The sequence below is a fragment of the Brienomyrus brachyistius genome, unplaced genomic scaffold (assembly GCF_023856365.1).
Source record: "Brienomyrus brachyistius isolate T26 unplaced genomic scaffold, BBRACH_0.4 scaffold62, whole genome shotgun sequence".
NCBI classification, from domain to species: domain Eukaryota; kingdom Metazoa; phylum Chordata; class Actinopteri; order Osteoglossiformes; family Mormyridae; genus Brienomyrus; species Brienomyrus brachyistius.
Window position 1 is genome coordinate 1,032,486 of NW_026042337.1, and position 27,673 is coordinate 1,060,158.

Sequence of the window (27,673 nt, forward strand, 5' to 3'; positions counted from 1 at the left end):
GAGATTCAAGAGCCGTTCCGAGAGGATTCCAATGGCCAGTGCCTGCCCGGCCCCCTCACCACCGTGGGTGACGAATCGAGGCTCTCCCCAGTGCTGTCTTTTGGGGCGGTGGTGCTCGTGTGGATGCTGAAGCTCGCTGGTTGATCGCTGACCGTTAGGGAGCGTTCTGGCACATGGCAGATCTGCCGTCATGACTTGGCATGTGGCACGGATGCCGATTGTCGGAAAACTTCCTAAACGAATACTAGCTGCATTTAACAGTGATGTGATGCGTCAATGGCTGACCTTCCGAACACCAAAACTCCAAGCTTTTTAAGAAATTGTTTATTTTCCCATGATCCTTTGTCACGTTAACTAGACAAAGAACACGTCCGTATTGCTGCTGTTAGGAGGGTTGGCTTGGCTTGGCTCTTTTATATCAGTATAGATATTGTAGTGGAGTTACTGTGGGTCCCTGGGGGGGGGATGACCCCCTGAGGGACCCCAGCGCCCTGTTTGGACCGCAGCTCTGCGGGTTACCGTATCAGAGGTCTGGTGCTCCCTCACTCTGGTCACACTTTTCTGTATCTGTGTGTGAGAGTGAAGCTGTTCTCTGCTGTATGTCGGTATTCACCTGTGGAGGGGGGGGCCCTCCTGCCTTAAAGGCGAGAGGCATGTTGCCTCTTGGCCTGATGGACCCTGGGTTTGAGTCGCATGGGAAGGAAGTGTGTGATTTAAAAAAAAAAAAAAATTGTCTGAACCCACATGCTGCTTGACGTATGACACCCGTCTTCCTCGTTCTTGCTGCCGTTGGGCCCGGTGCCGTTTAACCGGGCCGTTCTGTGGCGTGGTTCCCTCTGTGACCCCCCCCCCCTGTTTGATGACAAGGGCGGTGTTGTCCGGCGACCTCAAGTCTCTGGCTGTTAGGTGAGTTAGTTTAGTTTTCTTGGCGGCGGTGAGCTGGCAGCTTTGGTGGCTTGAGGGGGGGTGCAGGGGTATCGAACCGCTCCAAGGCGTGAGCCCACAGTGAGGGTCTCCCAGCTCAAAGCCCACCTGAAATCTATGCTCCGAGCTGCTGGAAAGGATAATCCCACCCTCTCATACCTTCTGAGGACGAATCCTTTTCACCTTCCCCTCCACTCCTATTTTTTTTTTCCTCAGGTAATAATGTGGTAAAGCAGATTTCCTTTTGTTTGTACACGTTGCCTCCCATCAGAATGTTTCTGTACAAAACGTTGTTTTTGTTTGCGTCGGTGAGTCAGGTGCAGCGTGTTTGTCCTGTTTAAATACTTTTCCTAGCTGTTGACTTTAGGAAGTAACGTGATCTTTTGGGGGTGCGGGATGTCGCACCGGTCGGCCTTTCAGAGTCGGGTTGTGCGTCTCGTCGCGGTCAGCGGAGCAGCCCTGAGCCAGGGCCCGCCATGGTCACCCCCACCCGGTGACGGCAGGAGCTGGAGTATGCGAAGGACGCACACAGCCCGTGCCCCGGGGCTCCGGGCTCTGGGCTCGCCCATGTGTCTGCTGTTTGGTTTCTAAGTGGCTACAGTGTGTCCGCACGCCGATGTGTGTATTTCTGCTTGTTTGCGTGACGTAATTACGCCTCAGACATTGCTGCGGAAACCAGGTACAAGTGACTGTTTCTGTCATCACTGGGTGGCTTGGCAGTACTGCTTTTTCCATGCTCATATATGCCCCCCCCCCACCAAAAGCACTCCAGGGCGTGAGGAACCTGTCACCCTTCCAGGTCAATCCCAGTTTCACTTTCCCTGCAACCTGCCTGTCATTTATGGGGGACGTGTGAGATGTGTAACCCCCCCTAGTAGCATCTCTCCCCCCCCAGCTAACATGCCTGAGCTCCATTAGATTCAGACACGTCCCTGGATCTGTTTCCTGCTGGGCTGCCGAAAGACCCCCCCCACCCCCCCACCCTTCCGCTACCCGGCGACCAGGTACACAGGCTTTTCATTGCTCTCCATCACTCAAGTTAGGGATTCGACCGGTTGCTGTGGCAACCCCACCGAAGCCTTTGGGTGGAGCAGGAGGGGGGAGGGAATGAATGGTGCGGGAACATCATGTGCTCTCGGTGAAACGGGGAGCCGTTGACGCCGGGGAACCAGGCCCCTGCACAGAGGGGAGTGAGCCTTGGGGGGGGGGTCAGACCTGTGCTGACACTCTAAGCGCTATTTATAAGGCAAAGAATAAAAAAGCAGCATGTTTGCATGATGCCCGGACCTCCGTCCTCGTAACGGCGCCTCTGAAGGAGCCTGAGAATCTTCGAATCTGCACGAGGTTTGGGTATGAGGTGAGCGTGACGGAACCGGTGTTTCAGGCTGCATGGCCCTGTTTGGGGACGCTGCTGTGACGAGTCACCACCTGCCACAGGGAGTGGGAGGGGCCACACGGGCACGGCGGGATCCCCATGTGAAGACGGCGAGCGTGGTGGGGGGGGCACAGAGTTTCACTTCCATTTCGACCCACGTTGTTGACCGAGTCCCCCCTCCCCCGCCTGTCAGCGTGCCGCTTTGCAGCTGAAGCCGCGTGTGAGCGTGTTCAGCGCCGAGCGAAATCCTCTGCTGTTTACTCTCATTATCGTTAGGCCCTGTTCCCTGTGTCAGTCACTGTGTCATGCTTACATGCCCGTGACACTTACCGAAGGCGTGAATATTTCACGAGGAGTGACCGCGCCCCGCCAGGGCCACCGGTGGACGAGCAGTGCCGATGCCAGTGACTGTTCCCTGCCGGCCTACTCTTCCTCGGCCTTACTGTCCACTCATGCTGTCACTTTTTAAAAGCGGTGGTGTTTGTTTAGCTTTTGTGTTTCGTTTGTGTTTCGCCGTCTTCATTAAATGATGGCGTCTTTATTTGGTGCAGGAATAAAACACGCAATAGTGTGAATTTGTTGACAGCATAAAAACATGGTTACCGTAGTGATTTTCAGGTGTTGCTGCTCCCATCTTGTTCCAGGTTCTGCTCTGGTCCAGTGTGGTTGAATTTGGTTCTGTACCCTGAAGCGCAGAGGTGTCTCTCCAGCACACCCCCACACACTGTAACAAGCTCAGCGGTGCGATGTTCCATTTCCATGCAGATGGATTTGTCTGCCTCAGTGGCTCTTGTGAGGGTCAGAAACTCCAAGCCCATGGGAGTAGAGGGGCTGCCTTGTTGTTTTGGCCGGAGAACTTGTGGCTTGTAATACCAATGAGTAAATCTGAAGTATTCCCAGAAGTGTGAGGGAGCCTACATCTATTACAAAAATATACCCCCTTTAAGTATTTCTTAGTGTAGTTCATTCCAAGCCCTTGGTGAATTTGCTGGATTACCGCTACAGTCTGTAAGGTATGGCAGAGAAAGTGAACAGTGTTCAACAGAAATTTTTTTTTGTAAATTTGAAACAAAAATTTTCAACGTTTTGCGCGTTGGAAACAGAAAAATACTGATTTTGTCTGTTAGAGGGACTTGGGGCTGTATTCTCTAAGTAAATGGATGCGATTTGATTCATGAGTAGAGGGTTGACGCTCCTTCCATAATGACGGCTCTGTTTCTGGGAGAGAGCGGCATGAATGCAGAGATGCCGGTGTCATGGATGCAGCCCCGTGTCTCCGAAGTCACTAACTGAGGAAAATAAAGCTTTAGTGACGGGCTGAGGGAGGGATCCACTCTAATTAATCCTATTTGTGTCTTACATGGGTTGGGGGAGGTCACCTGCAGCCTGCATTTGGAGGGCGGGGACACTGCAAGCTGTGCGGCCGCCGGCAGGAAGTCCGTTCATCCTCCAGTGCCTTCCCCCCTGCTCCCCTTGCTCACAAACATTGGTTCCCACCCGCCAATTGTTCATTGTTGGGGCTGAAAAGCGAGGGCGCTGGAGCCGATCTCCGGGCGCGTCTTTCACACGGCTAGGCCCCCTGTCCCCCCCCCCCCCCCCCCCCCCATGCAGGCCTCACTGCTCACGTTATGAGGGACGGCCAATCGGTGCCTTCAGAAAACGATGGGCTTCAGCTAAACATCTCCTTTCTTCAACGCAACCTGCCCAACCCAGAAAGCGGGGAAAATAAAAAGATAAAATGGCAGGAGGCGACGCGGGGAGGTGGGGGGCCGCTCCCATTAACTGTGGACCCACAGATCTGATTGGGGAAAACTGGCCCAATTCTATTGCTGATCACCATGCTGTCCGCTATTTTCTGTGATAACTCAGGTTATGGGCCGGTAAGATTGTATCTGTTGTTTAAAGAAGACGACTAATTAGGAGTAAACTATGGCATTTTAGTGAAATATTAAACGCAACATGGTATTAGGTAGCAGAAGCCGCAAACACTGTCTGTTTTCACCAAGGGCGGCGACACGAGGGCTGGGCGGCGTGAAAATGCTGACACCGGCGTTGCAATAGACGTCAGATGTCCGCTGTGTCGTCACCGATTTATTGTGTGGTTGTGTGGCGTGAGGGAGGTTCATTCATAACCATTTTAGGCATTCAGAAATGGGTGGAAGGTGGAAGTCACCCCCCCTCCGTCCTCACACACACACACGCCTCACAACCCCAGAAAGGGGAAACCCGACTGACAAGTGCATGTCGCAATAACATCACCCTGTTTGTGTTTTTTTTCTTTCTTTCGGTTTTTTACATTTTCCCTTTAAGTCACGTGTCTTACAGTAAGGCGGCGTAGGAGACGCTCCGGTCCGGCAGAGCACTTAATTTTCCCTCTGCATTTGACCGTGGCTCCGATGATTTCTTGTTTGTTGACGGTTATTTGTTTATGAGGTGCCCTCATGTCAGACGCCCCCCCCCCCCCGCTGGTGCTATCTTCCCATGAGCAGCTCTGTCCGTTCGGCATATGCTGACTCGTGAGGTTCATCAGTCGGCGGGGAGGAGCGGGGGCCCCTACGCGGCAAACTGCTCGTCTTCGTGCCGGACCTGTGTGATTTACGCGGCGTCTTTGGGTAATGGATGTTGCTATGGTGCCCTGCGGACCTGGGGGGAGGATAGACGAGTTTGCTAGCCAGTGCTTTGCGCGTGAGCCCTGGGTTCGCAGCCTCAGGCTTCCCTGCATTTATTCGTCGTGCTGCGACCTCCGGTGCCCTTAGCCGTGGCATGCAAACCCGGCTGCCTTGGCGAGCCTCTGCGTGGTCCGATCTCGCTCCGGCCCTGAGAGGCACTGGCGCTTCAGGAGTGTTGCTAGGATACCTGTTATTCCATTTTGGCCATCTTTTTGTTTTGTTTTGTTTTTTTTTTTAATGTTGAGGTTTCGCAGACTCCCAAGGCGAGAGGGTCTTTTGGATGGTTGGATGGGAGGGAGGGTCTTTTGGGTGATTGAGGGAGAGCCTATTAGGTGATTGATCGGAGGGAGGGTCTTTTGGGGGCAGGGCCTATTAGGTGATCGGAGGGAGGGTCTTTTGGGGGCAGGGCCTATTAGGTGATTGATCGGAGGGAGGGTCTTTTGGGGCAGGGCCTATTAGGTGATTGATCGGAGGGAGGGTCTTTTGGGGGCAGGGCCTATTAGGTGATTGATCGGAGGGAGGGTCTTTTGGCCTCTGCAACATCCTTCTCACACGTCTGTAAGAGACTTAGACTGGAAGTGTCTGCAGTCAGATGAATTAAAAGCAAGTCTCTTTATTCACGAAAAAATGCTATGTTTTTACAGCATACAAGAGCAGGTATTTATACAGGCGTGTCGCGTGAACAGGCATCTGGCCGCATCGCTACGGCGACGGAGCGTGCCTGGTTACCACAGCAGAACGCAGTGCCGCAAATGGCCGTTGGCGGTGTCATGTGACATGGCGGGCTGGCTCAGCCTCCGCCCCTCTCTCCCACTCCTTTCCGCATCTTAAATATTTGATGCTGGCTGTGCGGCGCTCTGGCTGGGGGTGGGGTGGCTGTGGAGTTGGTTGGGGGAGCCTCTGCTTGCCCCGTGCGGCCGTCCGGGTGGCTGGGTTCCTGCCTTGAGTTGTCACGGGAGTGTAGAGGACTGATGGCGGCGCTGGTGACATCAGCGGGTTGTCAGAACTGGTATGACGGGAAGCGCAGTGAGTGTGGCCCGCTCTGGGGCACGGGGTGCCTCTCACGGCAGGCGCGGTGCCCCAGTGGGGCTGCAGGACGAGTCTGAGCGGGCGGCGCCAGGGCATAGCAGGGCAGGGCAGGGCCACGGCTCCGGGCGGATGGCTGGGGGGGAGGGATTAGCTGTGTGTATCTGAATGATCTTGGAGCGTTGGGTGTTTACTAGCGTTTGGCACGGTAGCTGTGCCCCCCTCCCCCCCAGAAATACACACAAACACACCTGCAGCGCACAGCTGGCAGCAGCGACGCTGTCGGGGGGGGGCACGCTCAGCCAAAGGACACCAGTACCAGTCCTGTGCCAAGCAGTGGCGCTGCCAAGGTCTGGCCACGGTACCAGTGTGGATCCCGTGCTGCTCTGCTGCCTCTCCTCTCTTTCCCTCTCTTTCCCTCTCTTTCCCTCTCTTCTGACTCCCCTTCTCTTCCCTCCATCCCGTCACACTTTTTTTGGAGATCCCCTGCCCTGTGCTTCCGGGTCACTCTGTGCCCCCCCGCATGTATGTGTGAGTATGCAGGTCACCCGTCACCGTGTCCGTCAGCGGCGCCCCTGTAGTCACTCGACACTGAGACGACCGCCTGTTTCGTGTTACGGGTCGCCTGTTGGAGGTTAGGCCCAGCCGCCCCGCCCATGTTGCAGTGTGGGGGTGGGGGGGAATGAATCTGGACACTTCCAAGCCGCTCACTCACTGTCATGCTGTGTGACACATGTGCGCTGGTGACAGAATGCCTGGACCCCTTTGCACATTCATCAGATGTGTAAAGCCTCATCCCCCCCCTCCCCCAACCACATCAGTGTGTGGTCAACGCCGCTGATGTGTCCACGGCTGGAATGTCCCGTGACCCTCCCAGGCAGGGTTTTCCGCCCCCGTGGTGAGGACGTGTCGTGGTTCTCCATGTGCCGCATCTCTCGGTGAATTGTCGCCACTTGGCTTGCGGCTTTTGTTCTGAGAAGACGGAGTCAAGGCCCCTGGAAACAAAGGCCCCGGGCCGGGCCTGTCTCCCACTCGCACCTGGGATCGGGGCCGCGACTCCGCCACACTATCGCGCCACTCTCAGCCTGCTGGCTCATTATTGTTGTTGCCAAGGTTACTATCATGTAAGTAGACGCGGTAGTTGTGCAGAGGTTATTGTGTGGGAGGCACTGAGCCAGGGAACGTTTTCAGGCCTCTGTCTCCACCGATTGGCTGAATTTGTTTTTTTTTTTGTGACGTGGAAATAATACTTTGGTTGCAGACGGCGGACCTGTCTGTTAGCCAGTGGGTGGGCGGGGCATTGCTCTTCCGTGTGCTGCCACATGGGGGCATCCCAGTGCCCTCTGTCCCATGGCGACCCTCTGGGTTTATCTCGTCTGTGCTGCCATGCACTTTAACGCACGTCCCCGATTGAGCACGCTCTCGCGCCGTCAGTTCAGGAAGGGGGTGCCTTGCGTGAAAGTCGTGTGCTTGCGGTTGCCCTGGCCTGGGTGCCTTCCTTGGAGCCCAAGGCACGGTGCCCTTCCAGCTGTGGGGGGGAGGGATTTACGCCGCCGGGCCGAGGACAAAGTCCTGCTAGAGATAAAGCCGCCTCAGCCACATGGGCGTCACGTGGACAAAGGGATGCTGGGATTTTTGGGGGCGGGGCTCCCTTATGGGCCTAATCTTCTCAGTAAAGTGATTAGCTGCTTTTTGGGTCGATGTTGCTGAATACTGGACCTTTTGTACACAAATTGAGGTGGGTGGGGTGTTTGGGTGACCCTGCTCCTCCCACCCCCCTCCTGACGGCACAGCGGTAAGCTAAGAATCCCCCTGCCCCTGCTAACCCCCGTCATGTGCTTATATCATCATTTCCATTCATATCCAGCCCCGGCGGGTCCACAAGGGCGTCATGAGCATGTGTGCGGCACCAGATTAGCAGCACACTTGTGCCTTTCCGTTGCACTTGCATGTAGTCCTGAGCTAAGGGGTTTAGAAATGCGACAGATCGCACACACTTGAAGGCGAAGGAGCTTTTGCCCAGAGGCTGGACGGGGCTGTGTCACTGCGGCCTGTGGCCCTTTCCTGGAGGGTCCAGGGCCCTGCGTTCCTGTTGGGGCTGTGCTTTAGTGGAGCGCGGGTCTGTGTGCTAAAGTGCCGGCCGGCCTTACAGCCCAGCCCCTCCCATTTGTGTACGTCTGTGTTCATCTGCATGAGTGTTAGAGCGAGGCCGTGCGATAGTGGAGGGAGCGAGAGGCCGTCCCTTAGCACAGTGCGGGGGGGGGGGGCTGTAGGTGGAGTCAGGGGCCGTCTGTTAGCAGGGTGCCCGAGCCTGAACCTCGCCCTGAATTGGTGATGCGGTTAGCATTTCACATCGTTTCTGTTCCTCTTCTGACATTCTTTTTTACCAGCTCAGAAAGCCCTTTATGTCTTTCCACAGAACTCTCTGCAGAGTTGGTTCGATGGTGGACAGTGATGGGGAGGGGGGTGGCGGTCTTTCTCACCTGTCAGTCAGGTTTAGCTCACTTCCATTGGCTGCTTCTTTGCTTCCTTTAGATCATTCCAGTGAGTGAGTACAGTTCATACCTGTGACGTATCTGATGTTTCCAATTTTCTTTGCGGCTGCTGGTCGTGTGTCGGCAGGAGTAGATGCTTCCAGTCCACATCCTCACTCCTGACCATTTCAGCTTGTCTGCGTTACCGTTGCTAATCATGCCTTAATGCAGCAGTAATTAAGCTTTTACCGAGTCTCCTATTATTGTTATTATTGTTAACAGAATTATTTCCTTGATTGTCTAATTACAGAATTCATGGGTCAGTTTACTAGACAGTACAAGGTTTGTTTAGTCTCACATTGGGCTTCAAATAATAACTAAAAGAGCTGCTTATTTTCCCTCTGTGTTTGTCTACATGAGATTCTGTTTTGTGCCTATAACGCACAACTTTAATGCTTTCCCATTGGCTGTAGCACAGCTGGGCTGTGATTGGCTGGATCAGCTGAGGGGAGGAACAGTGCCAGTGCAGTGCCGGTGTTTGAGCCCTGCCAGCGCAGTGCCGCTTTCAGGCGGCGGCTCAGACTCCCGCGGTCGGCACGGGTTCCCCATTTCTGGTTTAGCGGTTAGTGGGTGGTCGCCCGCGTGTTAGGGGGTGGTCCCAGCGTCCATGTGCGCCCCGAAGTCCCTCCCGGTTGGTTCTTTGCCGAGGTGAATCGACGGCTGGGGCTTTTTCGGCTGGCTGCCTCGCCCTGTGCTATGCGCTACCTCCACTGGCGGCTGGGTTGTGCCTCGTTCACGTGGAGCTGCTCTACCTGGCCAGAGAGCGTGTGACACGCAAGTCAGCCTCCGCCTCCTCATCCCGTGCCGCGGGGAGGGGGGGCGGGGGTGTCCTCGCGTCACTCTCGCGGCCCAGCTGGGGATTCCAGTAGCGGGAGATTGTTTGGGTTTTTGTTATGTGGAACCTTCTCTGGCTGGATCGCCCGGACCTCCTGACCTGGACAAACGGGGGACGGTTCATTCATACTTTTTAGTAAAGAGGGTTTGGCGGAGACTGCAGATGTCAGTCTTGCAGGCAGTATATGACTGTATTTGACTGTATATGACTGTGTTCTCCTGACCCTGTTATACGGCATGAAACGCACGTCTGTGCTGTGTTGCATGTTGCTTAGTTTTTCTTCTGCCCCCCCACCCACCCAAAAACGGTGTTCCCATGTACACAAGGGATTCCCCCAGAGCTGGGCTGCTGCTTTCCTGTGGAGGGTGCTGTGTGTGGCATGTTTGGGGTTTGCGATTGCTGCGGTTTGAGCCCGGTCCCTAGGGCAGCTCTGCGCTGATCGGTACGCACCCCGCCCCGCGCTTTAGCCGGGTCAGGAGCGAACCAGGAAAATCCCCCCCTTTTTTTTATTGTGACGGAGCTTGTGTCTTGGCTGTATGCTATAACTCCACAGCGCCTCCGGGTGACAGCAAACTGTAGTGCAGCCTCACACTCCTGACTGTTCAGCCCCGCGCCCCTCTCGCCCCTTCTCTGCTGCCGCCTTTGAAATTCCCTCCTACCCAAGCAGAGATGGGGAGCACACCTTAGAGAAGGAGGGCTTGCTTTTGGGTGAGGCTCCCTGCTGTCTGACACACTGCCCGTGGAAGAAAGATCTCCAGGAGTGAAGCACGACCCACAGAAATGGCATCTTGGAGCTGGCAGTGCTAAGTGAAGTCAGCGCAGGGTGACAGCAGGCCGGTGCCTCACAGCCTTTCTCCGCAGGACATTGGTATAGCTGATAAATGGGTAAAACTTAAACCTCCCCCCAAGGACCTGAAGACAAGTTGTGGCACGATCTCTGGATCGTCTGAGGCACAAACACTATTTTAGAGCTTTTAATTGTTCCCGGTTTAAATAAATAAATCCAAGCAGGCTGGGAAGGCTCTCATTCAGTATTAATGAGATGTGCGTCATGGGTGGGACCTCTTAGCCAATGAGGTGCCTGATTCTCCCCGCTAATTAAATTCTGTGCTTGAGATCGTATGGCTTCACTGAGGGAGATGAGCCCTCCTGGCCAAAAGGGGCAGCAGTGGTGTGAGATGTCTGTGTGTGTGAGAGACCCGCATGGCTATTTGGAGAGCCGGAGATCTGCAAAATCCATCCATCTTCTGCTTATCCTGGATGGGATCCCCTTAATGGGATGGCAGTCCGTCGCGGAGCATGCGGGCTCCTATACGTGGGCCGGGGCTGCCGGAGTCTCGCATGTGGGCACGACGTGTTCTTCCCAGTCGGCACCCGGCGCGGCTCCCTGTCTGCGGTGTGGGGCTCTCTCTCTCCTGGAGATCTCATGGGGCTTAAGGGCTTAGCGAGGATCAGGGTAAATTCAGATTACCGGTGCTCCTGGCATCTCCACCCTCGTGCATAGAGCACCCTGCCAGTTCGGACCAGCCCTGACTGACTCGGCGTGGGTGATGGCACTGGTGTCGCTGCCAGTCGCGCTTCCCCCTGCACGGTCTCCTGTACACCGTCAGGTGGCGTAGAGCTGTGTTTCAGACTGCTGCTTTTCTCGAACCCTCTGTCCCTGCGTCGTTCTACGTCACAAACGTGGGCGCGAGCTTCCTTGACGCTGTCACCTCTCCAGTTGTGTTCCTCGCCTTTCCATTGTAACTACAGCAGGTTTACCCCGCATTTCACTTGTAATATGCAAAGCTTAGAAGAAATTCGGCAACCCAGCATTAGTGTAGAAGTTCTACTACCTGTATGCATTACAGATTGCGGGATCCTCTGTTGAAGGTTGCCTGAGCTGTGTCCTTGTGTGCTGTTTGGGGGTAGATGGGCAGGTTCTGGCCTGCCGCCTTGGTGAAATGGGCAGAGGCCGGTGGAGCCGTTTGTACAAAGGCAGGTCACAAAGGCTCGGGGAGGTGCCCTAGTTGAATTTCAATTTCTACTGGGGTCTTCTCAGGTGCTGAGGTATCCTGTTCTGGCACGACACTTCCTGCACATGCTTTTTTCGCAGATACCCCATGTGTGTCTCTCCACACTCCTGAAATGGATCCTCCCTTTTATTCCCCTGGAGTGGTTGATGGACTCACTCTGTAGCTTAGATGTTATTGCTGGTCTGGCCCAAAACCGAGGCCCGATCGATTCGATGTGGCCGAGCCGCTGTTACCTGTACAGCAACCCCCGACAGTCGGGGTTAGCATTGTCACTCTTGTGTGAATCCGTAGATGCTTCCAGAAAAAACATGTGGCATGGCTGCAGTATGAAAATGTCAATTCCCCCTCACCTGCAGTGGGAGTTGCTAATGCACCATTGGTTTTGGGCGGGCGGGGAGAACCCAGATTACCTGTCACTGACAGAAGCGTTGCTTGGAGCTTGGCATTCAACCGCTCGAAGAACCGGGTTTCTCTCGAGACACTCAGACAGAACGGGACGCAGGCAGAGCCCTGATTGCTGTGATCTTTTTTTGCGTTTAAAGTGTCAGGTTCAGCACTTTGTAACGAATCAGGGCTGCAGCTCCGCAAGCCTCTGCTGAGCGGGATGTGGGAGGCTCTTCCCGAAGCCTACTGCTTGGTCCGCTTTGTCTGATTGGCTTTTAATTGCTCCTCCAGGCTCCAGTGCCAGATTCGAATCGTTCTAAAATTTTCGGATTTTATCCTGCACTGCCCCCGGAGCTTAACGCATCCCGCCAGCCGAGTCTCCCCGCTGTACGGCGCGTCTGTCTCCCCAAAGGCCCCTCAGATGGCCTTCCAGGTGACGTCGCTGTGGAATCTCGCGGCATGCTGCTGTGTTGGTGAAAATGAGGCAGGATAGTTTGTAAGTATGTAGCACTGGTTATGCAGACGCACACACTCAGAATACTGAACCACTTTGATTTTTACACACTTCCAACACACGTTGGTGGAGTCTGAGTGTGTCTGTGTGCTTTTCGTATCATATGCTGGTCCAGGTGCATAGGACCCAAGGCAAGGTTACTTGGCCACTTAGACTCACACCCTGAACGCAAAAAATGTTCGTCTACTGAGTCCTACTGATGCCCCCCCCCCCTCAAAAAAAAAAAGGTGAGTTTAACCTGTATCCGCATAATGCGTGCAGGGAGGGAGGTCACGCCTTGTTACAGAATGAAACATGACATGACGTTTTTTAGCGTGATAGGAGAGTGGAGGCTGTTGCTGAATTTTAGGGAAAAAATTGTGCATGAATGGCCTGTAGGAAGCAGGGTGGGGGAGGCGGGCTGCCCCAGAGTGACTGGTGGGGGGGGGGGATTACAGGCTTTGTCCATTAAGGTGGTGGAACTAAGGAAAGAATAGAGCCAATGTCACATCGTTTGTGGAGTTGAGGTTTTGGGTTATTCAAATGAGGGTGTTACCGTAGTGTTCGTAATCTCCTGCCAGGAATTATGACAGTGGGGGGGCTCCACAGACACTCACCTCGCAGAAGGTGTTGCACTGCCTGAGGTGGAGCCGCGTTTTCTTTTTGTTTTTTATATATATTTTTTTTTTTGTTCCGGAATGTTCCGCCTGGCAAGTTCCTGTGTGTGAAATTGTTTACATGGAAACTTAGTGTTGCTGTAACTACTGTACAGCAAGCGTGACCAAACGACGCCCCCGCCTGTGGGGGGTCCCGCTGATTAGGGTGGCAGCCGCAGACGCTTCTTCCTCAAGTGGTGAACCGATGCGTTTGACGCGGGGGCAGAGACCGCGAATGAGTGTGTGTCGTGTCCCCCTCCCCCCCTAATGTCTGTCACCTTCTTGGGTACGCGGCGCCAATGCAGGGCCAGCCAGGTGTGTTTTTTTCCCCCCCCCTGGGAATCCGAACGAGCCGCGTTGAGGGGGTTTCCGACTTGGAAAGGGGCCGGAACTCGGCGTTCCTTCACCCTGGTAATGGCTGCTGCTTCGTGCGGCTGGTGTTGATGAAGTGAGTGGAGACAGTGGAGAAGGGTCACCATTGAGAAGGGGCATCGATCCAGAGTAGGGAGGGGGGGATGTGGGCGCGTCTTGGTGTCGTCCCCCCCCCCATTCCCTCTGCATCCCGGCATCCATCGCGAGCAGTTGGCATCCCCAGTAACACCCACCATCGCTCACGGTAACGCAACTTTAAGACGCTAGCAGTTCTGATGACACCGTCCTGGGAGCTGGTCTGGGGAAGAAGGGTCACACACGTGCCAGCCCCGCCCCTTTGTTTGCCGATTGTCCTGATTGGCTGGGGAACAGCTGGGGCTCAAAGAGGCTTAACCAAACAAATGGTCATTTGCTCTCACGCACGCACACACACACACACTGGGCACGATAGCTGGGTCGTCTTCACAAATAATAGGGATTATCGTTTCAAAGCTCCTGTCTGTTTACTTTTGCGAGGACTCCTGCTGGCTAGACGGTGCCCCCCGTTGGACAGTGGTTGGCAGAACAGCAGAAGCCGCCTTCATCTCCTCACCTGGTCCAAACACTGACCACCATGGATGGGAGAGACATTGTTGGGGGGAGAGTGAGGGGAATATTTCAGAAACACCGGCTCGCTGACAGTGCTGTAGATGTTTCTATAGATGCTGTTGACCATGTTCGAGGGATAAATGGATTATTCTCCACTCTGTGTTAAAGCTGATTTTTACAGCACTGATTTTACGTATTTTTTTTCTCTCTTGAGATTTTGGGGATCACACGGGGAAAACCATGGTTAAAGCTCACTGCCTCTCTCGACTTTACAGGAGCCGCAAGATCCAGATCCGGAACATTCCCCCTCACCTGCAGTGGGAGGTAGGTGTTTGAGCGGCTGTCGGGCTGAATGCTTGCGTGTCAGCCTCTGTGTGCCTTGTTAGCGGAGCGTGCTACAAGTTACGCCCCGGAGTTTGGAAGTGTGTGCCTGCAGGATTCAGCACATGCCCACCTTGGGGGGGGGGGGGGGGCAGGGTCCCTGGGAGCCTGGAGGATGGGTGGGGGTACAAGAAGCAAAGTGCCTAACACTTAGCTCCTCCAGATGTGTAGCAACTAGTTCCTCATCCTGTGGTATAAGCTGAGGCTCCCTGATCCACGAGTTGCTCTTTAAGTGGCTCAAAATGGAGTTTGCTTCTGGGGCTACCAAGCAACCCTGGAGGTGATTGTGGCCCCCCCTTCCCAGGATGCAGTTGTGGCAGTGCTGGCAGAGCAGCCTCTCTGGATTTTGGCTCCTTAGTGCCCTCACTGTGCTCCTTTTCCCGGAAGGCTCACTGCTGCGCTAACTGGTCTTTTGTTGTCGTTGTTGTTATTTTTCAGAACACAAGGTTGAGAGTTTTGTAGTAACCGGAGCTTAATAGACGTAAACACGCTCTCGAGACTGCGGGGGGGCGGGGGGGGGGCGGGCAGTCGGCTTATCTTCTCCGTGAAATACGGAACGTGCAGAAAAGGGGATTTTGGGATCACTGTCGTGCGAATGGGAAGCGCGTGTGTGTGCGCGTGCGTGTGTGTGTGTGTGTGTGTGTGTGTTGACTCGTGTTCTCTCCGCTCTGCAGGTTTTGGACAGCCTGTTAGCGCAGTACGGATCTGTGGAGAACGTGGAACAAGGTAATATGTGAACCCGGTGTGTGTTTGTGTGTGTCTGCGTGTGGTCTTAATGTTTGCCTGATGGCCCTTAATGATTTCCTGCTTGCCGTATCAGCCTGTGTGTGTGTGTGTGTGTGTGTGTGTGTGTGTGGGTGGGTGAGGTGGGGGGGGATGCTTGAGGGAAAGCCTTCCGTCTGTAGGAGAGTGCTGTCATTCTCAACCTCGGAAATGGGAGGCCGCGGTGGCCCGCATCCTGGGAGGCCGCGTGGGGAGATGGGGGGGCCACTGGGTATTGATTGAAGTGGGGGGGGGGGTGGGGTGTGGCCGCCTTCCAGAAAAATGTGGCGCGTTGTTTCTGGGGGTTGGGGGGGGTAATTAATGGGAGAATACAGATGTCTGGGAAGACACCTCCCCAGTGTGCGTGTCTGTGTGTGAGGCCTGCCGGTCTGTGTGTGAGGCCTGCCGGTCTGTGTGTGAGGCCTGCCGGTCTGTGTGTGAGGCCTGCCGGTCTGTGTGTGAGGCCTGCCGGTCTGTGTGTGAGGCCTGCTTCAATGTTCCTCTCTGACAGCTGAGTGTCTGATTTTAGCCATGCTTTTGGCGTTATTGCATGTTTTAGGAAAAGTATAGGTGAGAAAATTATTTTAGCCTGTCCTTGGGGTCGGGGGGGGGGCGGGGCTTACCGTGAATAAATGACTGCACATCCCTCAGCTTCCACCCCCTGTCCCAAGCCACGCTTTGATCCGTGGAAAGCTGTTGTCTGTTCTGTCCGGATTCCCGTAAGTGTGTGGCCCCCCCAAGAGTCTGCCTTTTTTGTGGAACTGCTTGTCTGCCCGCCTGCGGTCCCCACGGAAACCCGCCTGCCGCGCCCCTGAGCCTGAGGGTGGGGGACTGACCCCTGTGTTCTTCCTGTTCTTTAATCCCCCCTCCTCTCAGTTAACACTGACACGGAGACCGCCGTGGTGAATGTCACCTACTCCACCAAGGAGGAGGCCAAGGCGTAAGTGACCCGGCCTCCTGCTGGCTGCTTGGTACCAGGGACACCCTCATCTGGGTCCCTCCTGCAGACGTGATTGGCTTAATTGGAATGCTTTACATCATGTGACAGATGCACCCGTTCTATTGGTCGAGGTTTTACATTTTGCTGTTTGCCTGTGCCGTGCGTGTGACTTGCCCTGCTTTGTCGTCAGGGCTATCGAGAAGCTGACGGGCCACCAGTTTGAGGACTACTCCTTCCGGGTGTCGTATATCCTGGACGCGGATGCGGCGCCTCCCCTGCCGGCGGCGGCCCCCCGAGGCTCGCGCACACGCAGTGGCGGCCGCTCGTCGCGAGACCAGAATGCCCAGCAGTCGAGCCCGTCGGGAGGATCCGGGGGGACCCGGCTCAAGCAGCACGACTTTCCACTGCGCATTCTGGTGCCCACGCAGTACGTCGGCGCCATCATTGGCAAGGAGGGCCTCACCATTAAGAACGTCACCAAGCAGACGCAGTCCAAGTGAGTGGGTGTGGCCTCCAGGTCTCACATTCCCATTGGTTGGCTCCTTGATAATCCTGCTTCCTGAATGAGTGGGCAGCCCAGCCATCTCCCCACACAGATGTAGTGCAGTGTTGCACACGGGAATTTTACTTTCACACGAATGTTCTGGACCCACTTCCTCTGCAATCTGATTGGTTATCTCTCTGGACCAATCATTTTTCGCTCTGCCCTCAAAACTCCCACTAGGTGTGATGATGTGGAGGACTGTCATTAGTTGGTGGGGAAGCGCTGGGACATATAGGCACTCCTTAGGCCATTATGGACCTCGCTGAACCTCTGGGAGCCGAAGCAATGAAACAGCCACTCGTTCTCGGGGCCCTGGGGCCGGCACTTTTTGTTAGGTTTCTGTCAGCTCACATGCCGCCCCTGAGTGTCCTCCCCCCGCACAACAGGGTGGACATCCACCGGAAGGAGAATGCCGGGGCTGCAGAGAAGCCCATTACCATCCACTCAACCCCGGAAGGCTGTTCCTCCGCCTGCCGCATGATCCTGGACATCATGCAGAAAGAAGCCAATGAAACCAAGGCGTGAGTGTCTGAGCCCTGGCGCTGGCCACATGGCGCTACACGCGTTCCTGCTCGCTCCTGCTCGCTCCTGCTCGCTCCTGCTCGCTCCTGCTTCTCTGCACTTAAATACTGTGTCCCTCAACAGAGCTGAAGAGATCCCTCTGAAGATCCTGGCCCACAACAGCCTGGTGGGGAGGCTGATCGGCAAAGAGGGCCGCCACCTGAAGAAGATCGAGCTGGAGACAGGGACCAAAATCACCATCTCCTCGTAAGTGTCCCCCACCATGAAACTGTGTATGTGGGAAGTCCCAGTGTGCATGACGGGTATGAGTGTATTTTCACTGATCAGTGACATCACACTTTGGGGATTCGCACCGATTTTGATCGTTATAAGCCCTGTAATGACAGCTTGTATTGCTTCGTTAGCAGGCAGCTATATTTTATAGTAATGGGTGTTGTATTTATTTTTTCAGCAACATTCAGTCCCTTTTAACTCAGCTCCCCCCCCCCCACGCTGGATTAATTTCTCACGCGGTACTATTGCAGTCGGTAGGTCTTGCTCTCATTAGCCGTGTGACACACATGCCATTTGCCTGCCCCCCTCCCTCAGCACCCTTGTGTTTACTCGCGCTTCTCCGCAATGTCTGTTTAACGGAACTCGTGTGACTAACGACCTCCCCCCTCTTCCTGCCCCCGCCCCCGTAACATGATGCTGCTCCATTCCCACAGTGACTCAGTTTTCTGCTAAATTGGGGGGGGGGGTGTTCTTTCAAGGCCTGCGTTTGTTGTTTCCGGTGTCCCGTGAGTCATGTTTCTTGTTTATTTTGAGGCAGCCAGGAATTAGGATGGGCCAGTTTGGTCCAATGGGTAGGTGCTGATGGGCTCGGAGCGACTCTATCTCTGTGAATCTAGTCTTACACTCTTGTTTTGTCATCAATGGTTTTTATCAGATGGGACTTAACCACATCTGGGTGCCATTGTGAGCGTGACACCATCCCATGTTCTCTTATCCAATTATTCACCGTCTTCGAATGGCCTTCTTCCTCAGGACCATTGAGGTCCAGTCTTTGCTGCTAACGGACTCCCGCCTCGCAGTTTACAGGATCTAACCATCTACAACCCTGAGCGGACCATCACGGTGAAGGGTGATATCGAGGCATGCTGCAAGGCCGAGGCGGACATCATGAAGAAGCTGAGGGAGGCCTACGACAACGACATTGCTGCTGTAAACGTACGTCCTGCTTCCGTGTCCTGTGGCCTGTAATGAACGTTCGCGGCGACTGGCTTTGGCGAGTCTGTAACATTCCTCTTCCTACTTTATAATGCTGTGAAATGCCGTGAATGAGTCGGTAGGAATGTGGTGACCCGGTCCTCCGATCGCCTGCATTCGAGTCCTCATTGCTCTGAATGACCCCACCCCCGAACAACCTTAATCACTCTTCTATGAAGCACCTGTTTTGTGAAGTTGTTTCGGGGAGTGAAGTTAAGGACCTGTCAAATCCGTTGACATTTCAGTCGAGCTAAATTATTTTGGGATGGGTGGGGGGGCAGAGTGTCTCGTCCTATTACCATGGAAAGTTAAACGAGCAGATGTCGCCCCCTAGTGGTCGGGATGGGGTGTTACATGATCCCGGAATGTCCGTCAAAGACAATGAAAGAGGTTGGATCTGCCCCTGTTGTGAAGTCAACAGTGATGGGTAGGCAGGCCTCCATAGATAAGTGGCTCTTCTTCTCCCACCACAGCAACAAGCCAGCCTGATCCCCGGGCTCAACCTGAACGCCTTGGGCATCTTCTCCTCAGGCCTGTCGGTGCTCCCATCGGCAACCAGCCCTCGTGGTGCGGCGCCGCTGCCCCCTGCTGGCTACAGCCCCTTTTTAGTGAGTACCGGCTGCAAGCTACAGGTAGCTGGGCCGGGCCATAGGGCCCTGCACCTGGACCGGGTGCAGTTCAGACTTTGTTCTTCACCTACTTGCTGCCCCCCCTTGCTGGAAAGCTGAGTTGTGACTCGCCAGGAGGCTGGCCGGCCTCCCACCTGACCATGTGCTCTCTGTGCCTGCAGAGTCACTCGTCACACCTGGGTGGTCTGTATGGGGTCCCTACTGGCAGCACCATATCCCACCAGCACTTAGTAAGTTTAAGCGCGGTCAGGGCCGGCCAGGGTCATACACCTCCCAAGCGACTTCTAAGCGATCCTCCTCAGCAGCCCTTTTCATTAGAAGTTTTTTTTGTTCACTTTTAATAAATAGGTTCAGCAACACAAGCCAAAAATTGACTTTTTTTGTCCCAGGTTTACCTACATGTTCCTATTTATTAATGTCTTCCCAATGATTGGCCCATATTAGTCATGTGCCTGCAAAAGTCCGCCTTGATTGGTTGACCTCTGACCTCGTGACTCTTGACCAGCTGCCCCTTCTCCGCGCAGGCTCCTGAACAGGAGGTAGTCTACCTCTTTATTCCAACTCAGGCTGTCGGCGCACTCATCGGCAAAAAAGGCCAGCACATCAAGCAGCTGGCACGCTTTGCCGGTGCCTCCATCAAGGTGAGCAGCCCCCGCCGGTCCGTTCCTGTCTGGGGGGTGGAGGCCCCTGGTCCTGTTGCCAGTGCTGCCGCACAGATGGCGTCTGCATGTCAGATGGTTCTGGCCAGCCTGCGTTGTTCTGCGGTCTTACATCATCCTTCTGTCGGGGACTCTCTGTGCTGATGCCATCGCGGATGTTTAGCCGTGATCTTGGTGTTGGAACTGGGTGCCCCGTGGCCTTGCGGTGGCACCTGCTCATGCCGCTCTGGTTGGAGGAATCAATTTGCCCCCCTCTCGGCTGAATTGTGCTCCGTGGCTCATGGGTAGTTTCCAGGCCCGTCTCCTCGGCGACCACTTCCCCCTCCAGTGGCGCAACCAACGCTGAGTCACACGGACATCTGTGACCGTAGTCTATGGCCGTTATCAGCCATTTCAGTGAGAGCCTCGTGAACCTTCTCTGTTGACAAGTGACTAAGAGTCCAGGAATGCAGTTGGCATCCGCATCACCAAACCGTCCCTTTGAGGCCTGGGGGCGGGTTTGCAGTATGGTAGCCTGTCACTGTATCCCACGGCCCATGATGAGCCCAAACTGACTCTCTCGGGCCTGGTAAGGTATGCCCTGGTATGATTGCTTGGACTGGGTTGGACTTTGGTTGACGTCGTGGGTCTCTCCTTCCAGATCGCGCCTGCAGAGAGTCCTGATGTCACAGAGCGAATGGTCATCATAACTGGGCCGCCTGAAGCCCAGTTCAAGGTGAAGTCTGTCCCTCTCGCCTCAGCGTTTGCATGTTTCCAGACTCGGGGTGTCCTGATCTTGTTTTTTGTTTTCTTCGCTCGCAGGCTCAAGGTAGGATATTCGGGAAGCTGAAGGAGGAAAACTTCTTCACGGCAAAAGAAGAGGTCAAATTGGAGACTCATATTAAGGTTCCCTCATCTGCTGCAGGAAGGGTCATCGGGAAGGGTGGCAAAACGGTGCGTTGGAAAGACACCCAGTACGGCCACAGGGCCCGGTGGGGCACCAGCGGCTCTGTCCGGTATGTGCCGGCAGCCTTTTGAGTGCTCTCTGCCGCCCCTTACAGGTCAACGAGCTACAGAATCTCACGAGCGCTGAGGTCATAGTGCCACGGGACCAAACTCCTGACGAGAAGGATGAGGTCTTCGTGAAGATTATTGGGCATTTCTTTGCCAGTCAGGTATGTTGCACTGAGCCTCGGCGATCAGATCGGACCTCGTCCATCGTCCGCTTCTGTCTGATCTCAAGTTGTAAATGATGGTGACAAGCTAGCAGTGTAGCTTAGCTCACCTGATACTCAAGTGTCCAGTAGAAGCAAAGCCAGAGGAAGACCCGGTTACAGAACGTCTGCAGTCTCGCCTGTCTCTGCCTTCATCTCCCATGACAACACAGACGCATTTCACATTTAAAAAAGCGAAAGATAACAGAAACCCTGGTCGTAGAAGCATCAGACATTTGCTGTGTAAAATGTAACAAGATTCCTGCTCACTTCCGACGCTCAGGGCGCTACCAAGCTGACCCAAGTCGGCCTCTGTATTTGTTTTTGTTGTTGTTCTGGGGCTTGTCTGACTTATCATGCTAGTAACCGGATTATGTGTCTCCATACGCCAGATCTCTCTCAACTCGGCAGGATCCCATTGCCAACATTTTGCGCGTTATGGGAGGGTTCACATACGTACATGTTTTATTCGGTTATGGTTGCATGTGTGCACGTGCATGGTTTGGACTGTTGGGTCTGAGGCTTGTATGTGTTACATGTTTAGCAGCTCTTTGCAGAAAACAGGAACAGTGATCGTTTGCTGGTGATGTTTTCAGTCAGAATGTCTATTCTGATGTTGGCTGGAAGATACTGTTGCGCTTCACTCATGGGGGTGTGATACAGGTGTTTTTTTTTATGCCTGAATCTATTTATGTCTTGGTACAGGTATGGTGATAACAAAGAAAATGTGTATTTTTTGTTTGTGTAACTGCATATCAGAATACTTATCGTGGTGGAATAACACCAGGACCCCACAATGCTAAACATGTACACATTTCATATAGACATTTCAGATTCAAAATTACTATTAGTTTTTTAATTATCATAGTGATTCTTCATTACTTTATTACCGTGTATAATATACAGCTCTGGATTATTATTGTTTTTTTAAATCTGCATGTTTAAATCCAGGTTTAATTCTGGTTTTGTTGGCGGAAGGCTATATACTGAGCAGCAGGTTGCTTCCGGACTCAAAAATTTTAAGACAGCGGTACACAAGAATAAGGTGAAGCAGGAGATGCTGGGAAGGACCAGAAACCAGACGGGTAAAGGGCAGAAGGGACTTTCTAATGCCAGAGATGACTGTCAGCTTATCTGGCAGTGCGTCATGAATCGGGGGGTGACTTCAACTGGCCTTCAAAAGGCAGGAGAAGCATTAAATGCAGGTGTGAAGTGCAGTGCTAAGGCAATCCGTATCAGGCTCCTAGAAGCAGGACTGAAGACCTGTAAACCAAGGTAGGAGCCCTTCATCAACGGAAAACGGAGAACTAGGCTGCAGTTTGTAAAAAAGGAATAAAATGTTATTCACAGCACTTCCAAAATTGAGGAGTGAGTGAAACAAGAATCTCTGCTGTGGTTTCTTCATTTTTTCCAGAGCTGTATATTTGAAATAATGTGGTGACTGAACAGGATTTTAATAGCATTTATAAGCATGAATTTCTCCAGCATAGGTGTCAGGAGAACCTTAGAAGTTCTTAGATGAACTCTTCTGCAAAAATCCATTCTGAAGTAATGAGGGTAGCTATTCCAGTTTAAGAGAATATTGTGGCGTCGGGGTCTTGGCGAACCCTCTGCCAGTTCCTCCTCTCACACCCTTGCCTCTCGTCCCCAGACTGCACAGCGAAAGATCAGGGAGATTATACAGCAGGTGAAACAACAGGAGCAAAAGCACCAGCAGGGAGCGCCCACACCGAACCCCTCCAAGTGACCACCAGGGCGGCGCCAGCGAGCATCAGCCAACGAATGTAGCCCTTCCAACCTGAGAGAGACAGAGGAGGCGAGGCGGATGGGAACGGATGAGGCAGAGCAGCAGCGTGGGGAACCAAACCAAAGAACTTCACTGGGGGAAATGTAACCCAAAGCAAATCCAGCACAGAGCGGACGGGATACTAGGATACTACGACGAACATGTTAAACCGAATATTGCATTTCTAAAACACATAGGGTAGAAAGAGGTTTCTATTTTTTATTTTTTATGGCAGAGTCAAGGGCACCATCAGTCTTTCTGGTTAAATATGAAAAAAATTGTTGCCCTGTAGTAACACCATCCCTTTAGTTGGACTAACATACAGTAAACCTAGCGAAGAAGCGGTATTAATGAACATGTACACTGACATGTAGCGGCAGAGGTTGTCGTTTCGGGGCACGGGCAGTGTTGGGTTGGGGTTAAGGAGCACATTTCTGCAGTTTCGCCATTGAGATCGCATGTGTCCGTATCCTTAGCAGTATTAGTAGTGTATTAGTCACAATAAAATGTGAGCTATGAGGATAACAGGAGTTACCTTTGAGTAGCTGGAGTCCGGCTGTGTAGACTCGGCGTGCAGCTCGTTGGCGTGAACGGGGGGGGGCTCGATGGGCTGTCCGTGTGTTGGAGCAGCAAGAGGGGGAGGAACGGAATCGACTAAGCGGGATGTCGCAGCAGGTCGTCCCGAGTATGCGACTCGGCCCGCGTGTGCGTGTGCGTGTGTGCGCACGTGTGCCAACACGGGGGACAGCGTCCCTAACAAACACTCAGACGAGTGCGTGGCGCTGTGCCCCAATCACTCTGCTTGCTTCTTTAGTGTCGCTGTTTTGTTCTCATACAAGCTTAATAATTTCGAAAGCAATCAGTTCGACTAATTCCGTGAGAATTTCTAGAATTTCAAAAAGACTTTTTTCTTAAATTAGACGGTACCAGTCACACACATGTAAACACACACATATATACATATATATTTATGTATGTATATATCATTATATTTCTTGTCGAGTGAAAGCGGTTTATTGGAAGCAGATTCCAGACTGGCTCCATGAAGGGGACGGAATGCAAGTCTGCCCACCCCTGAAAGCTATACATTTCCATCTGTTTGTCTCAGAAGTTAGTCCTGAACTGATTGTGCCACATCTTCTACATTACTGCCCTCGCTGCGTAGTGTGATTCAGCGTTGGAGCACCATGTTCACGGGGGGGAGGGGAGGGGCGCATGTGAAGGTGTCCGGCTTTAAAATCGGGGTTGGGGTGAGGGTGTGACAGCTGTGAATGTATAATATGCAGCCTTTTCAGAGCGGTCCCTGCCTGCCATGTCCGGTGATCTGATTGGCCAGCAGGGCGGCGCTCTTGCTCTTAGTTACGTTTTGCCTGATCAGCTGGCTTGGTGTCTCGCTGGACACCCAGGTTAATGGATTATTCTCTTAATTTTTCTTTTTGTGCCCTCGCTGATGTCTGGTAACCCTGCGGCCTTAATTGTAAATCTGTCCTGGGGAGCTTTGCCCATCTCCCAGCTTCGGTTTCCCTGAATCGCGCAGGCCCTCTGGCCTCTGTGTGTCTGCATATGTATATGTATATACATACATATATATGAGAGAGAGAGAGATATTTATGAATCTATTTTTTCGAAGTTTGAGAAGAGAACAAGTAACAAATTTTTTTTATGATGTGTGGTAGAACACTGCCATATTATATTGAAGGGACATTGTTTTTATTTTGTTTTTTTTTTTTCGTGAAAACTATGAAAAATGCTAAAGTAAGCAATGAATTGCGAACAAGGGTAGCCTCAAGCGAATGGCGGGGTTCCTCTAAGGCAGTATGTGGATCGTACGCACGTCAGTATTTGTGATCTACCTCAGGCACCTGGTACCTCAGCCCATTCTTTAACCCCCCCCCCCCCACCAGAATTTGTATGCCTTGTAATGCTGATAATTTTAAGCATTTTTTTATTTTTCTAAATAAAGAACGTTGGGGGGGGAAAAGAATGTCTAAAACTTTCAAATCTAATCCCACAGTTGGGGAGGGTTGGATTGAACACGTGATTCTCGCCCCCACCCTGTCTCACTCATACATCAGTTACGGTTGTCATTAAAGAAAGACCCTGATAGATTGGAATGATTGGGATCGAAGGGGTACATGCCCGCCAGAAGTGCTTCTAAAAGACTGTGCGCTGATGTCATAAACCGGGAAAACTCTGCTTTAAGAACCACGTATAACATGCATTTGTACCACTAGACTGCAAACACCAGGCCTTTCCTGCAAACAGTGCTAAATGACCAACGTGAGCAAGACCCATCCTGCTCTTCTAGTTACGTTTCAGATGCTGTGTGCTTATGATAGGATTAATGTATGAAAACGGTACCTAAACACACAGGTAGGACCCTAAACAGTGTGTGATGTTCTTGCCTTCATTGCATTTTTTTAGTTTCTTTTTCGGCTGATCCGTTGGCTGCCAACGTGTATGAGGAACTGACCTTTATCTCTGTAAACTTGTACTATAGACTCACTAACGCGTCGATCTGTTTTGTCTGTAGCCCAGCTACTGCTGTTTTGCTCCAGCTTTATGGGGAGAGGGAGTGGGATCTTTCCAGTGGCCTCTTCTGTGCCGGAGATATTCAGTTCTTGACCTCTGACACAGAGGTGTCATTCTCGAGCTCCCACACTACTGTTCGACCGACCTCTCAGAATCCACAGCTGGCGTACTTAAGAGACTTAACCATTTGTAGGGCGAAATGCCAAGTTTAGAAAAGAAGGAGGTGGGATCTGATTTTCCTGGTGTCCCACTGTGTGGAGTCCACTTTGTTGTAAATAGGTGAACCAAGAGATGCTCTGGTCAGTTGTCTGCAATGGTGGGGATTTGCCTCCATCCTGTGATAGAATCTGCCTTCCGTAAATCTCGGGTCCCTCTGCTTTTATGAAGAAGCATTTCGAATGGGAGGTGGGGGGGGGGGACATGGTGAATAAAGGCTCTCACTTCTGATCAATCGCTCCTCGCCGATTTTACCATTTCGGTTTCATGCGAGAAACCTCATTGGCTATGCAAGCTCTCTCGTAAGTTCTGGTTTTCCATTCAAAATGTTTGGGGTGGGGTGGGGGGACGATTGGGGAGGGGGGGACATCTCTGAAGACCATCATCCCAAGGCAGGGGTGAACCACGATGCACCGAGGGACGGGGCATCATTTGTCTTTTACCACAACCCTGATGCTGCTCTCCTTTCAGATGGACGTGACGCCTCTGTATCCTGTGAGCACTTAACATTTGTGTCTTTTGACCCTGACTTGGACACATTGGCTGTAAAACTCTCCCACCTCTAGTTTCTGGGGATGTCAGAGTTTTGGGGACAAAAACTCTGTTAAAGCTGCTTTTGTGTATCAAGGCCACCTGGCTGGAGGGGGTGGGGGCCTCCAGTAGGCTCAACCTTCTGATGCCAACATCTCCGGGTCGCTGCGGCTCCTCTCCTTTGGTTACAGAAATTCTGTACATTTTTTCCCTGCTGGTTCTTCAACCAGATAACATGGAGGGGCAGCCTCGGGGCCAGTGGCCCCCTCCAGCGGCGTTCGGAGAGAGGAGTTGGTGCTGTTTCATCGTGAGACTTGGAGCAGAGTGTCACGTGCCCCCGTGGGCCGACATCGGCTGAAGATGTCTGACTTCTTGCAGACAGTTGTTTAGCTGTTTTGGAGCTCATTCCAGTGTGAGTAAGAGGGCTCGTGGGTCAACGTAGCGCTCCTGAGAAATCGCACCGGGGCGATTTGTCCGTTTAAGACGAGATTGTCGACACTATGAACAAACATCGCGATTGACTTTTCTCTTATGATTTAACTTTTTTTTTTTTTTAAAACCCTTTCCACAGTTTCTGATTATTGTTTAAAATAAATGTTTTTTTTTGTCAGTACAGGCTATCCACCAGGAGTATCTGAGATGCTATCTTGGATACATGCGGAATCCTTTGGGTAGTGTGTTGGTTTCCTGGTTAAGCAATCATTTATGTCTTTGGTAGTCGTATATTGTAGCATGAAGGGAAAGTAGCAGTTCTCTCTCTCTGTTTTTATTTCCCCAAAGTATTTAATTTGAACACCTGAAGAAGTGTCCAGGCTGTGGGGTGAGGGGGTGTATTTTCAGTGTCTGAAAGTTGTAGCAGATAGAGTCCCAAATGCAGGTGCGCGTGTGTGGATTGAGGTTGGACTTGGGACTGGGATGGTTGTCAAAACAGGAGGCAGATGGTCAAGAAAGATTTGGGGTCAGGTGGCTGTATGCATATGATCTTCCTTACTTTTGTAAGAGCCTGTACACCGAAGACCCCCCCCGCGCCATATGCATGTGACCAACACAGCCACACCTCGTTACTGACTGCTTAGAGGTTTCTTGGTCAGTCACTTAATCACAGACAAAGGGGGCGGGGGTCCTCAAAATACCTGGATTCCTGTACCTCAGTCCCCCCTCCCCCCCCAAGACACTGGTAGCTGACCTGAGCATGTCCCGGTCGCTGTGATGGGAAGCTGTCCTGTGCTCGTTTGGTGTCGTGGAGGGCTGTTAAGCATGGGGGCCAAGTGCAGACGTGCTCTTACTGGGGGGGGTGTAATTGGGGCTGGAGACTACCTCCCCCACCCCGTCTCAGAGACTGTCCAAGCATGAGGCCACCCAATCAAGTTTTTTCCCTATTTTACTATGAAAATGAAGTGAGGAGAATTGAACCTGCATGAAGTGTCCGGTTGTAAATGATGTGTCTCCTTCCACACGCATTATCCTAGATTAGGCGGGTCCACCTGCGGACGGACGATTTCACCACTGGAGTTTTGTCGTTCGTTCGGTTTTATTTCATTAATTTTTAAAAACCAGAATATCCCAGTTCACCACTTAAGTGCCACCTGGGCTATAATTCGATGAGTTAGTGCTGTATTGAGGGTTGATCCATGACGACTTTTTTTTTTTTTTAAACTGGGTGAACTGTACTGCCGACCAACCTGGACATGAGCAATAAAGAAAGTCTTCAAAAAGATTCACTTGTGTGACCTGCTGAGTTTTCTTTGCTGGTGTCTGGATTTTCATCCATCATTTCCTAAAACCTCTTATCCTATTCAGGGTCAACGGCGCGGGTCCAGAACCCGTCCCAGAACATATGGGCGCAAGGCAGGGAACAA

General features: G+C 52.7%; 1 protein-coding gene across 2 annotated transcripts in view; it reads left to right on the forward strand.

Annotated features, from left to right (window-relative positions):
• igf2bp2a (insulin-like growth factor 2 mRNA binding protein 2a) overlaps positions 1-27,531 on the forward strand; it is a 36,741-nt gene extending 9,210 nt beyond the window's left edge. Inside the window, exons 3-16 of one of the 2 annotated variants that reach the window (XM_049001853.1) lie at positions 14,147-14,195; positions 14,927-14,978; positions 15,891-15,954; positions 16,145-16,450; positions 16,885-17,019; positions 17,144-17,266; positions 18,094-18,229; positions 18,742-18,876; positions 19,059-19,127; positions 19,422-19,538; positions 20,197-20,271; positions 20,358-20,489; positions 20,597-20,710; positions 22,401-27,531. In XM_049001853.1, the coding sequence (XP_048857810.1) occupies positions 14,147-14,195; positions 14,927-14,978; positions 15,891-15,954; positions 16,145-16,450; positions 16,885-17,019; positions 17,144-17,266; positions 18,094-18,229; positions 18,742-18,876; positions 19,059-19,127; positions 19,422-19,538; positions 20,197-20,271; positions 20,358-20,489; positions 20,597-20,710; positions 22,401-22,496 (1,603 nt within the window). In that variant the 3' untranslated portion in view covers positions 22,497-27,531. The remainder of the gene's footprint in view (positions 1-14,146; positions 14,196-14,926; positions 14,979-15,890; positions 15,955-16,144; positions 16,451-16,884; positions 17,020-17,143; positions 17,267-18,093; positions 18,230-18,741; positions 18,877-19,058; positions 19,128-19,421; positions 19,539-20,196; positions 20,272-20,357; positions 20,490-20,596; positions 20,711-22,400) is intronic. The other variant, XM_049001854.1, reaches the window with a different exon arrangement.
• Positions 27,532-27,673: the final 142 nt, after the last annotated feature.